This window comes from Podarcis pityusensis, assembly GCF_964106645.2.
Source record: "Podarcis pityusensis genome assembly, chromosome: 1".
Classification (NCBI taxonomy): domain Eukaryota; kingdom Metazoa; phylum Chordata; class Lepidosauria; order Squamata; family Lacertidae; genus Podarcis; species Podarcis pityusensis.
This window is the reverse complement of record NC_138028.1, coordinates 52,838,242-52,853,805: the sequence shown is the minus strand read 5'-3', so window position 1 is coordinate 52,853,805 and position 15,564 is coordinate 52,838,242. Positions and strand designations below refer to the sequence as shown.

At 44.3% G+C, this 15,564-nt stretch overlaps 1 protein-coding gene and 1 long non-coding RNA gene across 3 annotated transcripts in view; one reads left to right on the top strand and one right to left on the bottom strand.

Annotated features, from left to right (window-relative positions):
- LOC308475470 overlaps positions 1 to 15,564 on the bottom strand; it is a 597,484-nt gene that overhangs the window by 156,549 nt on the left and 425,371 nt on the right. The window lies entirely within an intron of this gene.
- Positions 1 to 15,564, top strand: part of CD82 (CD82 molecule) — a 69,999-nt gene that overhangs the window by 32,667 nt on the left and 21,768 nt on the right. For both annotated transcript variants that reach the window (XM_081002216.1, XM_081002217.1), the window contains one exon: positions 4,117 to 4,198. In XM_081002216.1, coding sequence (XP_080858342.1) covers positions 4,136 to 4,198 — 63 coding nt within the window. In that variant the 5' untranslated portion in view covers positions 4,117 to 4,135. The remainder of the gene's footprint in view (positions 1 to 4,116; positions 4,199 to 15,564) is intronic.

The window sequence follows — 15,564 nt, the reverse complement described above, 5'->3', positions numbered from 1 at the left end:
CTGTATTTTGAGAAATTGACCAATCTGAGACTTGCGCCTGACGGAGATGTTCAAGCGCACCTGACAGAAATGAAGTTTCTGCGTCAACAGATGGTGGAACGCAATTTCCGTCTTCAGGAGGAAGTGTTTTGCTTCATGATGATAAACAGCCTTAGCCGCACCTACAAGGTTGTTGCCAGTCAGCTTGGTTCCCTACCGGCCGCGCAGCTGACCGCGGAGAGAGTCTGTGCTGTGGTCCTGAATGAACACGACAGACTTGCTGCACTGGAAGAAAAAGACAGGGGGAGGGAAGAACAGAGTTCTAATTCCCCCACTGCTGATGCTACTGGAGAGCATGGTGTAGCATTGAGTGCTGTCCGATGCTACAATTGTGGACAGACTGGGCATCTACAGCGAAACTGTAAGAAGCCGCGCCAGTCAAGAGGAGCAAAGAGCAGCTCTACGAAGCCTCAGGCGTCAGGCAAAAGCCGTACCAAGTGCCAGGTGAAACCTGCAAAGGCTATGATGGCGAAAGGAACCACGCCAGATGTTGGGAACTCGTTCATAATTGACACGGGCGCAACGGTTCACATGTGCCCGCACAGAGGACTGTTTTCGACGTTGAAGAAGCAAAGCTTCACTGTGAAACAGGCCAACGGTCAGGAGTTGGAAGCAACTGGAATTGGGACTGTGTATCTTGAGAGTCTGAACTTGACTATAAATGATGTTTACCTGGTTCCAGAACTGAGATTTAATCTGCTGAGCGTGTCGCAGATTGCAAAGAAAGGACTGAAACTGTCCTATGATGCTAAAAGCTGCAAGATCTACAAAGATGGAGAACTGTTTCTTACTGCCAAAGAGAAAGATGGACTGTATTTGTTGACTTTTGATCAAAGTGATTACATGAAATGTAATTCTTCTGATGTTTCTAACGAAATGTCTCTCGCAGGTGTGACCAGTGCGAGCACCAGGAAGGTGACGAAAAAGGTCGACAGAGCATTTCAGCGGGTGTATGCTGATGTGATTGGTCCTCTAGAACCATCTAGAGGCGGTGCACGAAGTATTACCTTTTGTGTGTGGATTGTTTCACTAATTATTCTTGGGTTTATATGATGGAGAAACCGCAAGAAACTTTAGAAAAGTTTCAGGAGTTTTGTGACAAGGTTAAAAGTATGCATGATGCTAACATTGATTGTCTTTTCACAGATGAGAAGCAAATTTTTCTGTTACAGAGGTTTCAGAAGTTCCTGGATGGAAAAGGGATAAACCACAAAGTGGCAGTTTCGCAAGAAGCGTGGAACAGGGGGGTCTGTGTAAAAGTGAACAAAGAATTGCAAAAGGGGATGAATGCGCAATTGCTGAGTTCACATTTGCCACATGAATATTGGGCCGAATCGCTAGCGTCCTATCTTCATGTGTGGTTGAGAAAGGTCTCAACAGAGTTGGGATGTTCTCCTTTTGAGAAGCTGTTCCACAGAAAACCTTCTGTTGCCTATTTTAAGGTTTTCGGGTCTCATGTGAAAACAGAAGCTCCAGGTGGAGTAAAGAATGCCAGAGGCATTTTTGTGGGTTATGAAAAAGGTCTCTACAGAGTAATTTTGTCTGAATCTGGTCAGGTGATTCTCACAAAGTTCCTAGAGAGTGCTCCAAAGCAAGAGCGGATAGTACAGACATTTCCCACAGGAAACGATTCTGATGATGATGATGATGATGAGTTTGATCTTATTGAGTTCAGTAGTACTGATGATGACAGCGATAGCTCAGACAGCTCAGTTGTCACAGTCATTGAGAGGAAATCTCACACAATGGATAGACCTTCACAGGTGAAGGAAGAACCACTGATTGCTACTGGTTCTCGACAGAGTCCAAAGGTTGAACCAGTGAGCACAGAGGATCAGAACCTCTTACGTAGGTCTGAGAGAGCAACGAAGGGTGTACCACCCAAGAGGTATTCAAAGGAGTTTGCTAACCTTGCATATGTTGCTATTGTAAACGACCAAGGACAGATTGAAGCTGTGTCTGAGTCAGAGACAAAGGCACAACAGAGAGTTGTTAACCGAGGTAATGCGAAGTCACACAACCAGAGAGGTACATTGGTTAAACCAGTGACGGGTAGTTCCAAGGGTGGAACTGAAACAACAGGGGAATGTTATAAATATAACAACTGTTTGTTTTCTTCTCTGGATGACGCTTTGCTCGCAGCACACATTGATACTTTAGGGGGAGTATGTTACCATAAAGCACCAATGCTGCAGCAAGCAAAGGCTCTAGCAGCTCAGCCAGCTGCTTGTGGCTGGAAAGCCAGACAGGATGTTTGTGACTGTTGCCATGGGAACAAAGGGGCAGTCCATTCTGTACTGAGCACCGGATGTTAGCTCAGTGTGTGTGTGTGTCATATGACCCGTACTGGATGTACTTGGGAGGAGTTTCTCCTTGCTGTTGTTGAGTGCAGACATGATTCTCTGTACTGATGTAAGAGGCAGAAATAAATGATGTAAATAGTTTTCTGTCTGCTTCTTTCCCCTCCCTGGGGACACCAAAGGGGAGAGAGGAAGAACGGTGTGTTCCTCTCATACATCTGAGAAGAATCGCCGGACCTCGCCTGCTAATCAGCAGAGGTTGGGAGACGCGGGGAGGTCGACAGGAATATCTGCCGGTGCCTACGTGTGGCACATTCCTCTGACCCAGGCAGAATTCCAACAGTGATTGGCCAGTTAGTTATTTCTATTGTTTTACTTGATGGGGGGGCAGCTGCCTCCCGCCCCCCTGGCTACACCTATGTTTCATACACCCATGTTTAATGGTGAGCAAAAGGCTGACTATTGTGATTGCTGTCAAATATAGTTCTCTTGATGCTGCCACTGCTATTTTTTCTATGGGATCATGTAAACAGTAGTGTGTGTGTGCACGCACGCTACCTGAAGGACCATAGATGAGAACCAATATTGGTGGCTTCCAGATGTGGCTAGCATAGAGGCAGATGGTTGGTTCTTATCTGCCACAAGCAGATAAGCCTTGTACCTAAAATGGGTCTTGTACCTAAATGGGCACTGCCCCTTTCTATAGGACTTAATGTTGAGGGAAAAGATGGCTTCATTTAGGACATTATCTGAGGGAGAAAGGGATTAAGGACTCCCTGCTGCCGTAGTCTGAAGATTAAGGACCTTGCTGGTGGCTGCAATTTAGGCAACAGAAACTGACTGAAATGCAATGCCACCTATTAGGGAAAAGGTTAAACTGTGAGTCCACGCCTATACAAGAATGACAGACCATAGATAAAGGAAATGGCTAGAGTGACTAATACAGAAAATGCTGTCCACCTGAAAATCTGTGGGGTTGCTTCACTATGACTGATCTACGCTTGGGAAGATTGCACAGCTGTGTGTTTGTGTGTGAGTGAAGTTGTTTTTTTTTCTGAGTTCTGAAAAGAAACTGAAAGCAAAGGGAGAAAATATGGGAGGAAGGTGATTTTGCGATGGTGTCCTGCCGATGTCCTGAAAAAAGTAGTGAACAGAGCATGGGGTTCCAAACATTCCACAGTAAATGCCTCATGTGGAAGCATCCTTAATCTCCTGTGTCTCCAATATAAGGAGGTTTCTGAACTGGCTCTGAAATATCTGTACCTGAGGTGCAGATGGTGCTTCACTGAAAAGATCAGAAGAGCCCTGGTGCTCTAGGCCAAAGGCTCCTTTTGACCAACATTTTGTTCTTTCAGTGGCCAACCAACCAGATGGAAAGTGGTTCCTTTGATGGCTGGGGTTAGTTTGCTGAACTACAGACTAGAACTGGCAAAAACAGTTAATAAGACAAAGCCATACATATATATTTCCCCAGTGTGGTTTTTCTAGAAAAAGAAGTGCCGGAACTCACAATGAACGCTTCACTTGTTCTCTTATAATGGCAATGGCACACACTTGAGATGTGCTGGAACTGAGTTCTGCCTGAAAACCCCCCTGTATTCTCCCCTGCTAAGGAAACAGCTCGTCAGAGAAGTATTCTGTTGAAATGCTTTGCTTTCTGAGGGGGTGGTGTGGGAGGGGAGATTCTGGTAAAATATTTCTTAAAATTTCCAGACCACAGTCAAGTTGTGATGCTGTAAAGGATATATGCTCATATGGCTGTCTGTTTTCCACCCAGGTTCTATAAAAAAGAGAAGATGGGGTCTGGCTGCCTGAAAGTTACAAAGTACTTCCTTTTCCTCTTCAACCTCCTTTTCTTTGTAAGTATTTGGATTCAGAATCTGGGGGATCTGTTTTTTAAGTTGAGTGCGGGCGGGAGCAACTGTATCCTAACAGCAGAACTGGCATCTAATATTGGAGAAGGAATATAACAAGAACCTTTCTTATAAAGACTGTTCTACCTCTCTCCAAAAATCTCCCAAACTCGATTGTCATAAGTTAAGTCTATTTCTAAGATAACAACCCTTTCTTGCATCAAAACCATATTGAATCTGAATCACTTAATCTGCTTCCCACAACAGTACCAGGTGGTAGCTCAGTATCTCCATTTCTACCAAAGGCATAGAGGAAGACATTGGTTTTCAGCTGAAATCTGAACAAACTCAGAGCCCGCTGTACAGTGGGATGGGGTGCTTCTTTCTGCAGCAGTGCTCAACCCAAATAACTGTGTGTGCAATGCCCCAATTGGACTAGCTAAGTGGTACCTATGATCAAGATAATAATAATAATAATAATAATAATAATAATAATAATAATAATTTTTTATTTGTACCCCGCCCATCTGGCTGGGTTTCCCCAGCCACTCTGGGCAGCTTCCAACAAAGATGAAAAATACACTAAAATGTCACATATTAAAAACTTCCCTGAACAGGGCTGCCTTCAGATGTCTTCTGAATGTCAGGTAGTTGTTTATCGCTTTGACATCTGATGGGAGGGCGTTCCACAGGGCGGGCGCCACTCCTGAGAAGGCCCTCTGCCTGGTTTCCTGTAACTTGGCCTCTCACAGTGAGGGAACCGCCAGAAGGCCCTCGGAGCTGGACCTCAGTGTCCGGGCAGAACGATGGGGGTGGAGACGCTCCTTCAGATATACTGGACCGAGGCCGTTTGGATGCCTGTTGGATGACTAAACTTTCCTGACACTCCTGCAAAGGTTCTTGGATTTATTAAAATCGGAGTCTTGGGCACTTGGAGAAACTACTCATTTAATTATTTAACCCTCCTTGAATGTAATTAAAGTCTGTCTTGACCTGTTTGCCTGTATAGTACTAGCAAATGCTAAAAAAGAAGAAACGGTGAGAGGCTGGGGAAATGCAACTAATTGTATAGTGTGATTCCATTAAGTGCTTTTGGGTATTGTGTGCTGCCTATTTGAGACAAGCTGAGCCAAATTACCGGCTAGCCAATTTTTAATCAAGTCCTTGGCTGTTCTCTGCAATAATTGCAGTTTGACATCCAGCCACAACATGTGTGGTTATAATCAGTGCACTGCTGCATGGATTTTTTTTCTTGTGAGTCAATGTGTTTCTATTTGCAGGATGCAACAGATTAGTGCCAAGAGGAGCAGCAACTTTATTTATTTTATTTTATTTAAGACAATCTTTATATACCACTAATTCATAAAGAAAATATCAAAGTGGTTCACAACAACTGCACATAAAACTGTGCAATGGAAACCATATAAAAAAAGTTAAAATCAGATGGCTTTTATGGAAAGATGTATTCTTAATAAGCCTGTTAGAATAGAAGTGTTTTCAGTAGGCATTTATTAGTTGAAGCAGAAGGTGTCTGCTGAATCTCTATGGCCAGAGTGTTCCACTATACTGGGCTGATGACACTGAGGCTCAGTTACCGTATTTTTCGCCCTATAGGACGCACCGTCCCATAAGGCGCACCTAGTTTTTTGGGGGGGGGAAATAAAGGGAAAAAAATTATTTTCCCCCCAGGCGCGGGGCTGGGGCGGGGGAAGCCCGAATTTCCCCGACCCCAGTCCCCAAACAGGCAGCTCTCTGCAAGCTGTGGGAGCCCAGTGCTGGCTCCCGCTGCTTGCGGAGAGGTCCGCGAAGCCTGGACGCGCTGAGCTCAGCGCGCGCAGGCATCAGCATGCAGGCACCTCTCCGCAAGCAGCGGGAGCGCTCCCGCTGCTTGCGGAGAGGTGCCTGCATGCTGAAGGAGAGGTCCGCTGCTGGCGGAGAGGTCCGAGAAGCCTGCATTCGCCCCATAGGACGCACACACATTTCCCCTTCATTTTTGGAGGGGAAAAAGTGCGTCCTATAGGGCGAAAAATACGGTACTTCTAGCAGAGAATTACAGACTTGAAGAACAAGCTTTGCAGTGAGCCTGTGCTAACCTGTTTTCAGGATCAGCAAAGCCCTGGTACAGTTCTCTCATTAAACATATTGATTCCTTCCTTCCTTCCTTTCTGCTAAGAGTATATCTGGTGTCAGATGGACATTTAAGACAAACTTACAACATCTTTATAATCTTATATTTAGCAGAGAATGGGAGCCCGTTTTTTGTCCTTATCTGCATAAATGACTGTATACACAGCTGATTTTAGATTAAAGCCCAACAAATTCATCCTGTGTTTAAAATAAAGTTTGCCCATTAGACTAACTTAAATTATAATACTGCTGTACACAATCATGGGAAAAATCTGGCAGTGAGCTAGCTAAAGCTGGATAAAAATCTCCTGGGCAAACAGGCACATTTTTCATTTCCTGCTTGTTTTGTGATAAACAGTGTAGAAACACTTAAGTTGATTCAACAAAAGATTGGCTGATCAGTCTCACTTGGGCTATGCTTCATAAACTATAATCCTTTACAAGCAGGTTAAATTTACAAAGGAGGAATGTGTGTTCATGATCACCTAACAAATACTAACTATGCCATAATTAAGTGATCATACATATATTTAAGTTCCTTGAAGGAGCAGACCAAAAGTTACAGAGTCCCAGGACTGCTTGCAAGAATTCCAGCGCTAAGTCTACTAGAAACAGTCTACCTTCTACACACCCTTGGTATACTTAACCAACATAGTAGAACATGTTGCTGATAACACCAAGGTTGCAGGTTTGATCCCCATATGGGACAGCTGCATATTCCCGCATTGCAAAGGGTTGGAGTAGACCAGGCATGGCCAGACTCGGCCCTCCAGATGTTTTGGGACTACAATTCTCATCATCCCCAACCACTGGTCCTGTCAGCTAGGGATGATGGGAGTTCTGGAGGGCCAAGTTTGGTCATGCCTGGACTAGACGATCCTCAGGGTTCCTTCCAACTCTACAATTCTATAATTTGTTGACAAGCAGTACCCAAATACATTCGTATTAGTTCTTGAACGTTTTGGCTCCCAAACGCCGCAAATTAGTGTTCTGGTTTGTGAACTATTTTTGGAAGCTGAACATCTCGCGGGTTCTTCAGCAGATTCCGAAGCTGTGCTTTGGTTTCCGAACGTTTTGGAAGTCAAACAGACTTCCGGAACAGATTCTGTTTGACTTCCGAAGTACGACTGTATTTGAAGGGCCAAGATAACATGGGAAGGGGTACTTTGGGGTTCCAGAATACCAGGGGAACATGGATGGAAAATTCTAAATCCCTCTCTCTCTCTCTCTCTCTCTCTCTCTCTCTCTCTCTCTAATTCTAAATCTCTCTCTCTCTCTCTCTCTCACACACACACACACAGTCTCTATTAAAACCCAATTTTTTGTAATGGGAACTATTAAGTTAGACATCTGTTAACATGGGCCTGGAAATGTGGGCTGCTGCATCTCTCCTGGCTAGCAGGAGGGGAGCAGTTGTTAGTGGGCTTTTGCCCCACCCACTAATTTTTCCTTCAGCCAGTTAGGTAACGTCTCTCGACTTGATGTGGCACATATACTTGGGAACCCAGATGAGAAAAAAGCAATTAGAGGAGGGAGTCTTCTCCATTGTTTATCATAGGGTGTACATGCAAACACCCCTTGCAGTGCAGAAGGAGCAGCCTAGGTTCCCAGAGCAGTGTTTGCTAGACATGTCATGCCACCCTTGGGGTGTATCAGTTGTATAGTAATGTAATGTGAAGAAAAAGGCGATTATAGGGTTGCAGCGCTCATCTTGCTTTCAGGCTGAGGGAGCCAGCGTTTGTCCACAGACAGCTTCTTGGGTCATATGGCCAGGATGACTAAACTGCTTCTGGCGCAACAAAACACCATGACGGAAGCCAGAGCACACGGAAACTCCATTTACCTTCCCGCCACAGTGGTACCTATTTATCTACTTGCACTGTTGTGCTTTCGAACTGCTAGGTTGGCAGAAGCTGGGACAGAGCAACAGGAGCTCACCCCATTACACAGATACAAACTGCTGACCTTCCAATCGGCAAACCCAAGAGGTTCAGTGGTTTAGACCACAGTGCCATCTGCTCCCAATAGTAGTATTAGTAGCTAGCTGTAGCCCCTACCAAGACAAGAACTGTCCTTATAACATTTCCCCCCAAAGCAAAATATATCCCAAACCTCCATGAAGGATTGAAATGCACATGATCTTTCTGAGTACAGATCACTTGTGTAATCTTTGGGGGGGGGGGTAATTTATTAATTGCTAATAACTCAGAATTTCTGAGGAGTACCAAGTTTTTGCTGCAAGTATTCTCACAGCTGCTAAACATAAAAATGTTAGTTTGTAATTTCTCTGGAACTCATGTCTTGTAGACTCTGAAAGACTATTTTTCCTCTTACTGCATCTTGAATAACTTTTTTCACTAAGGCTCAAAACTACTTAATCTCACTAGATGACCACCAAGCATGCATAGAATACCCGGGCTTCAATTTACACCACTGAAACAGTATAGGTACCATGTTGGCAACCTCTCATTTAAGCCATTTTCCGTTAACCCACCTAGGTGTGTAATCCTTTCAGTACATAATTTTATAGAAATTCTGTTTAGTGACCATGTTCAAAGAAATAGAGGGATGTTGAGTACATAGATATTCCACCTTTTTTGTTGTTGTTAGTGCAAAAAAAGAAAAAAAAAAGAAAAAAGGCCAGTTATTGGGCACTCTCAACTTCCTCTCTTTCTACAGAGGACCCTACATATGTTTTTAGAAAATGGATCTTTACTCAATTGCCGCTTGATCATTATATTTTTCAAAACTTACTGGTTTCCATCCCTTCTGCTCTTATAAACCAGATTCCCGATTGTGTAGATTAGTGGGGGATGGGAGTAGGATTTGTCCTTGGTAACCTAATTCTTGCAGTATTCAAAGATAAGTCTTATGCATTAAACAAATCACTAATGGTTCTATCTACCGTAAAACCTTTCCCTCATATATCACAGATGAAATGATAGATTATCTTTGCGACTAATGTTTTCCCTCCTCCCGCTCAGCATAATTCTTGATTTTTACCTCTTTTTTTCCTTCACATTTTTTATCCTTTTATTCTTTTCCCCCAGAACAGCCATTCTCTCAGCAGGGTGCTAATGTCGAAATGTTCAGCTGACCTTCATTCCCTGTCTTTTGTCAATATTCAATACTGCTTCATGACAGTGCTGTACCTGAGGCCACTCCACCTTTTGATCTTGGTTATTGGATGGTTTATACAATTCTTTGGGTAAATGAATTGGTTGGGAAAGAAGTCTGTATTGTGTTCAATAACATTTGAAGAATATGCATAGCCAAGGTCAAGGAAATCAACTTTGACAAGGGCCTCATCTTAATAACTGATTCTTCTCATTGAGCTAAACCGTATCTATTTTTAGTGTATCATACTTACTTTGCAACACATATTCCAACTAATATGGATACCTCCCATTTCCCCCTTCCCTTCTTTTTTTCTGGTGTCTTGTTTATTATTTATCTTTTTTTATATATGAAGCATCTGATCTTTGTAACATCTCAAGAAATAATAATAGCAGATACTGGCCCCTGATAATTCATCAGACTTGTCACTTTCAGAAGCTTACTACCTGGAAGCCAAGAGGCTTGAAGAACTCAAATTATTTGTAAATGTCAATAATAAACTGATATGATTCACATCTCCCAGACTGATGTGCCGATTGGAACTTAGCTAATCATAAAAGTTTGCACATCCTGAATATTCTGGCAGTTTTTGACTCAAAATGTATCAAATGATGTTTTTTTGAAATGCATATTTTGGGAGAAATATTTCTAAGCTATAATCCATGTCCTTTTTAAAAATTGCAAATTAATGCAGAAACATCCATACCTGGCAGTTCTGTTAAGACATGATTGCCAATTGTAGCAATTTAATTGGCAGCTGTAAGATGCCAAATCCTTGTGTTTTTAAAGCCTGTGGTGCTCAAAATACCAAGTCCCTTATAGCTTCTCTTTTCTCCTGTGCATACTGTATATTTTAACGATTTGACATTCAAAGAACCCCAAAAGTGAGCTGCTTCAATGGGAGAATGCATTTAATGTTGCACAATATATTCAGAGGACACAATCTCCCAATCTAGAGTTAATTCCAGACTGACAGTTTCTTCTTGGGCACTTCCTCTTTGTAAACTGACTGGTGACTTGGTGAGCTGCATTTGGAAATGTTTCAACTTTGAGGAAATGCTGTGTTGAAAGGAACTGGGGTTTTGAACTCAAAAAGACTCTTCCCTTTGTACAGATGGTGCTCTTATTCTCCAGCTTTTATCTGCAACCTTTCACACCTGGTGTCTTTTGGAGAACTGCTGCTCTAGTTCTCTTTTGCATCTGGAGCATCTGCTGAGTCTTTTACTCTGGTGGAGGTATAAATGTAGATGCTAACTGGAATCCTCCACTTTCCTCTGAATGGATCAGCTCCAAAGAACCATAGTTGAAGGCACCCGGTCCAGCGAGAAGACAATGGGTTGTAGGGTATACATTTCTACATGAGCTTCTCTTAAAGGCCTCAAGTTCACTGCTTCCTTATCTGGGTTAGAGCATAGGAGTTGCTCCTGGCTTAACTTGTTTGGCCTTACTTCTGAAATTTTGTTTAGGAGCACCACTATCGATGAGATACAGTCCTTATTTCTTGAACCAAAATTAGGAGAAGCCTCCACACAATTAGGAGAGCCAGTGTGGTGTAGTGGTTAAGAGGGGTAGTCTTGTAATCTGGTGAACTGGGTTCGCGTCTCCGCACCTCCACATGCAGCTGTTGGGTGACCTTGGGCTAGTCACACTTCTCTGAAGTCTCTCAGCCCCACTCACCTCACAGAGTGTTTGTTGTGGGGGAGGAAGGGAAAGGAGAATGTTAGCCGCTTTGAGACTCGCTTAGGGTAGTGATAAAACAGGATATCAAATCCAACCTCTTCTTATCTTCTTCTTCACACTTGCATGCTCCACCCTTAGACTTGGAGTGTTGTAGAACATACCCTTTTTCTTTCATCCATGAGACCTTTTTCATTCCTTATTTTCTTTCCTCTAGGGTTAAAAAGAGAAGTAGATTACACCAGACAAAATATCTTTCCTTGACAGTTACGGTGTATTCTTGGGCAGCCACCCCTCCCAACCAAATGTAAGAACCCATCACTCTGTGTTTCACCTTGAAGATTAAGCTGTGTGTTAGCTTGGTGCTTCTACCACTTTAGGGTGACTTCAGATCCTAAAAAAGAAAGCAGCAGCAGAGAGATGCTCATTCTGACATGTGTGAAGGGTGCCTCAAGATGCGAGTGCCGAATTCATGCAAAACCTGTGCACAAGAGAGATGTTCATGTTTCCCTTGGCATCTAAAGCAACATCAGTGATACATGCTGTAATGCCCTTGTTAGACGTTCTGGGATGTCCCCCACCCCCAGGTTGTGTTTAAATCATCACTAAGGTTCTTGCTTTCTCAAACAGTTGTGCATCTGAGTTCCCCTCCCTCTGCCACTCTTTCACCATGTGCCATGTAGAAACTGCAAGCAGGAAGGCTTGCCCAGATGGCACATCTGGAACTGGTTTTCAATTTGCTCTCTCCACTAGCCCCCCCCCCCCCGCGCTGCATGCTTCGTTTCCATCTCCGAGCAATCGGCTTTCCAGTTAAGGCTGCCAGGGACCAAAGGTCGTGGATGGTTTTAACATGCGGAGGAAGACTCTTTTAAGATCTAGTTCTACAGTGAGGTGGGGCTAAGTCTTTAAACACACAGTTAAAGATGCAGAACTCATTGAATACTAGTCTGGCTTCATCTTCAGAATTTGTTGGGGGACTGAGTGGGGGTGAATTGGATAGCAGAGCTAGAACTACAGGGTGCAATATGCTACCTGTTATTCCATAGCAGCATCACTTCATATTGGGTCTACAAGAGACAACGTTCCATCCATTTTTGACTGTCAGAAATGATGGCTCAGTTGGTAGAGTACGAGACTCTTAATCTCAGGGTCGTGGGTTCGAGCCCCACCTTGGGCAAAAAGATTCCTGCATTGCATGGAGTTGAAGTGGATAACCTTCGTGGTCCCTTCCAGTTTTACAATTCTATTTCTGTTGGCTCAGAGAGTATTTGTAATTATTTACCCCGTGATGTTAAAGACTGTTTCTGCCCTTTCTGAAATGGGATACAAGCAGGGGAAAGGAAGTGGCTTTATCTGCATGCTTGGGCACTTGAATTCTTCTAGCATTACTGGAGTACTTGCAGCTGGTATTTGAGGTGGGATGTTGGTTGGCTCCCAGGGATGGAAGACATTCCAGTACGAATACTAAGGTATTTGAAGCTATGTTGCCACAAGTTTCTGGGGTTTCTGGGCCACTGCCTGGTCTGTGTGCAATCCGTTAAACTATTTTGGTGGTGCTAAATAGAGTTTCTCATTTCCCCCTTCCTTCTGTGCTTCATTGGCATCCACTAGCAAAGGGGGCGGGGGCGGGCGAAATGATGTGTACCATGTTTCATTCCAAGTGTCTTCCTGGGGAAGCAAGCAGTTGTATTCAAAGCAGTTCCTTGTGCAAGCAGAATGCGTTCCACCTGCAAAGCAAGGCTTCCCCTCCTCACCCTGCATGACTTTTATGTTTCTTTTGGGGGTTCCCACAACCCTCTGAAGTAGATTTGGGTGTGGGGTGTGCATGGGAGAGGGGGAGGGGGAGTCCCATGCATGGCGTTCCTTGGTGGAATACCATCCAGGGCAGGACATGAAGGTTGGCAGTGGCCAGACCTCATCTGAATTGCAGCTTCTTCCCCGAATGTAGTTGAAGAGCGTGATTGCACTATCCAATAATTGTCCCCATTAAACTGTGCTCCTTTGGAGAGAGCAGGCGATACACGCATCTCATGATAATAGAACTATGCAGATAAATATATTTGTGCCATGTTTTGCAGTGTTTTTGACGTGTGTTGGTGTGCAGCAAACATACTTGCTGCATAAAGTGTGAATTAGCCTAGATTTGAGACTTCAGGTGACTTGATCTGGCCCTGTCAAGAGTGCAGGTTAACTGTCTCTATAGCAACTTTTTCAGGGAAGAAGACAAAGGGTGAGAGGCACTAAAGGGAACTTAATCTGAGTGGTGGCGGCGGCGAATCTATGCATCTACAATGGGCTGCGGAAAAGCTTTGCCCTGCAGTAACCCTGCTCGCCTCCCTGTTGCCACAGCACTTCAGCAAAGTAGATATTTTCACTCTTCCTCTGATTCCAGGCTTTCCACATCCCCCTCCTCTTCCCGCTCTGCAGCCTGTAAAGCCAAGTTATGTTCCTGGAGCCCTGATGAGATGGCTCTGAGCTGACAGGAGGCAGATCCAAGCTGCTTGGCTTGAATAAATCCAGATCTGAGCGGCAAAGTATTTTCCCACATTTCGCACAGAAAGAAGTGGAAAGTCTCTCGAGGGAGACGGCTGGCTGAAGCAAATGGCACTCAGAGGGGTAGATGGTTGGAATTCTCTCCCAGTAGACTTTTCTGGACTTCCTCTGGCAAGGCCACAGGTGACAGGAAGCATCTGTTCTTCAAGACTCCTCTAACCCTCCTTTGTTTCCACTACCTTTTGCCTCAGGGGAAAGAGCTGCTTTTTCTGCAGTTCCATGGCATCTGAACCTTTGGGAACCTAAAGTTCAACCTGTGCATAAATGGCAGGCCAAACAAGGTTAGGCTATTCTCACATGTATAAAACTTGGTGGCTTTTGTAATAGGATGCCCACATGGTTCCCTAATAAGCTTTCTGTTTTTACCAGTGCTGGCACAAGCTCTCCCTTTGGAATATGTTTTTTCCTAGGAGGAGCTTGCACTGCATGGAGATCTGCTCCACAGAAAACTATTCACTATGTAAACAGCTGCTACCTGGTGGTCATAATTCACTTGCCAGAGCTGAGATAATACAGGAGGGAAAGCAAGACTGCTGCTGCAATGTCTTATTGGCAAAGAGAACTAAATTTTAAGAATGAGCAGGTTGGTTTTAGCCCTAGGCTTCTCCCTGTGTCTACTGTAGCAAGGGGAGCCCATTTTGCCAATGCCACCTTGTCACTGTTGAGCTCCAGTGTTAACTTCACAGAGACTACATCTTCTCCACAGCTCCCTTGGAGGCAGGTGAACTATATTGGCAGTTCTTTGAATGGAACCATCACTTTTCCAGTTTGTCTGGCTCTCTGTACTTTGTAGCAACAACATGGAGGCAGTGGGGGGAAATTCCGCATTTCTGCTGACAATGTTAATGATCCTTTCATGACTGATGCGAGGCCCTGACAGAATACAGTCTGTTTCACATAAGCGGGTATAATAAACATCCTGTGTACCAGATTATTCTCAAAACACTCTAAAGTTCTGGAGGAGGTTTTGAATTACTGGCCTCTAGCCAGCAAATAGGTCTGCATGCTGTGTACTGTTAGATTATTTTGTACTTCAATGTTTACTATAGGAGCTATTTATATTCAAGTGTGCCATGGAAGTCTCACTTAATTGTTAAGTATAAAGTGTTCGGCATGCGCTTGTTTTCCTTTACTGCTGACCAGGTGGAAAGCAACCTGTAACACACAGAAGTCCTGTCTGTGAAAGTTTCATTGTGTAATAAAAATATCTGGATGTTCTAGTTGCAGAGCAGCAGGGCAGGGGACCTTTTCCACTCCGTATTTCCTTCTGGGTAACCTTCTGGGACCCACATGCCAATGTTGCACAGGGCCAGAGTCCAACCTGAGCAGAGCAACCAACGTAAATTTTATCTCTGTACTGCTGACTCGTTTCTCCAGCCACCCCTCTCTGTCCTCCACCCAGGCAAGCAAGATGTATTCCAGCCAGGCAAAAGTACTTCCAGCCAGGGCAAAAGCAGGGCTGGTAAAAGATGCGGTCTGGAGATAGCAGAGTGGGAATATAGCCTGGCAAGCCAGCCAGTGTGGTGTAGTGGCTAGAGTTTGGGACTAGGATCTGGGAGACCAGCTTTCGAATCCTTACTCGGCCATGCAACTGAGTGACCTTGGGCCAGTCACTGTCTCTCAGGCTAGCCTTGAAGGAAAAGGTGGGCTATAAAGACAATAAATAAGAGTCTTGAGGGCCAAATAGAGGGTCTTGAAAGGGTGCATTTGCCCCCTGGGCCTGAGGTTTCCTACTCGTTGTTGTAGAACTTGGGGAAAGGCAAGTCCCTGCCCTGACCATTTGAATTCAGCCTTGGCAGAGGTGTCTGCAGAGATTTTCTAGACCTATCCTCCTTGCCCCAGGTTGGCTTTGTGATTTCCTAGATCAAATCTGCATTATGGCCCTGGGATTATTGTCC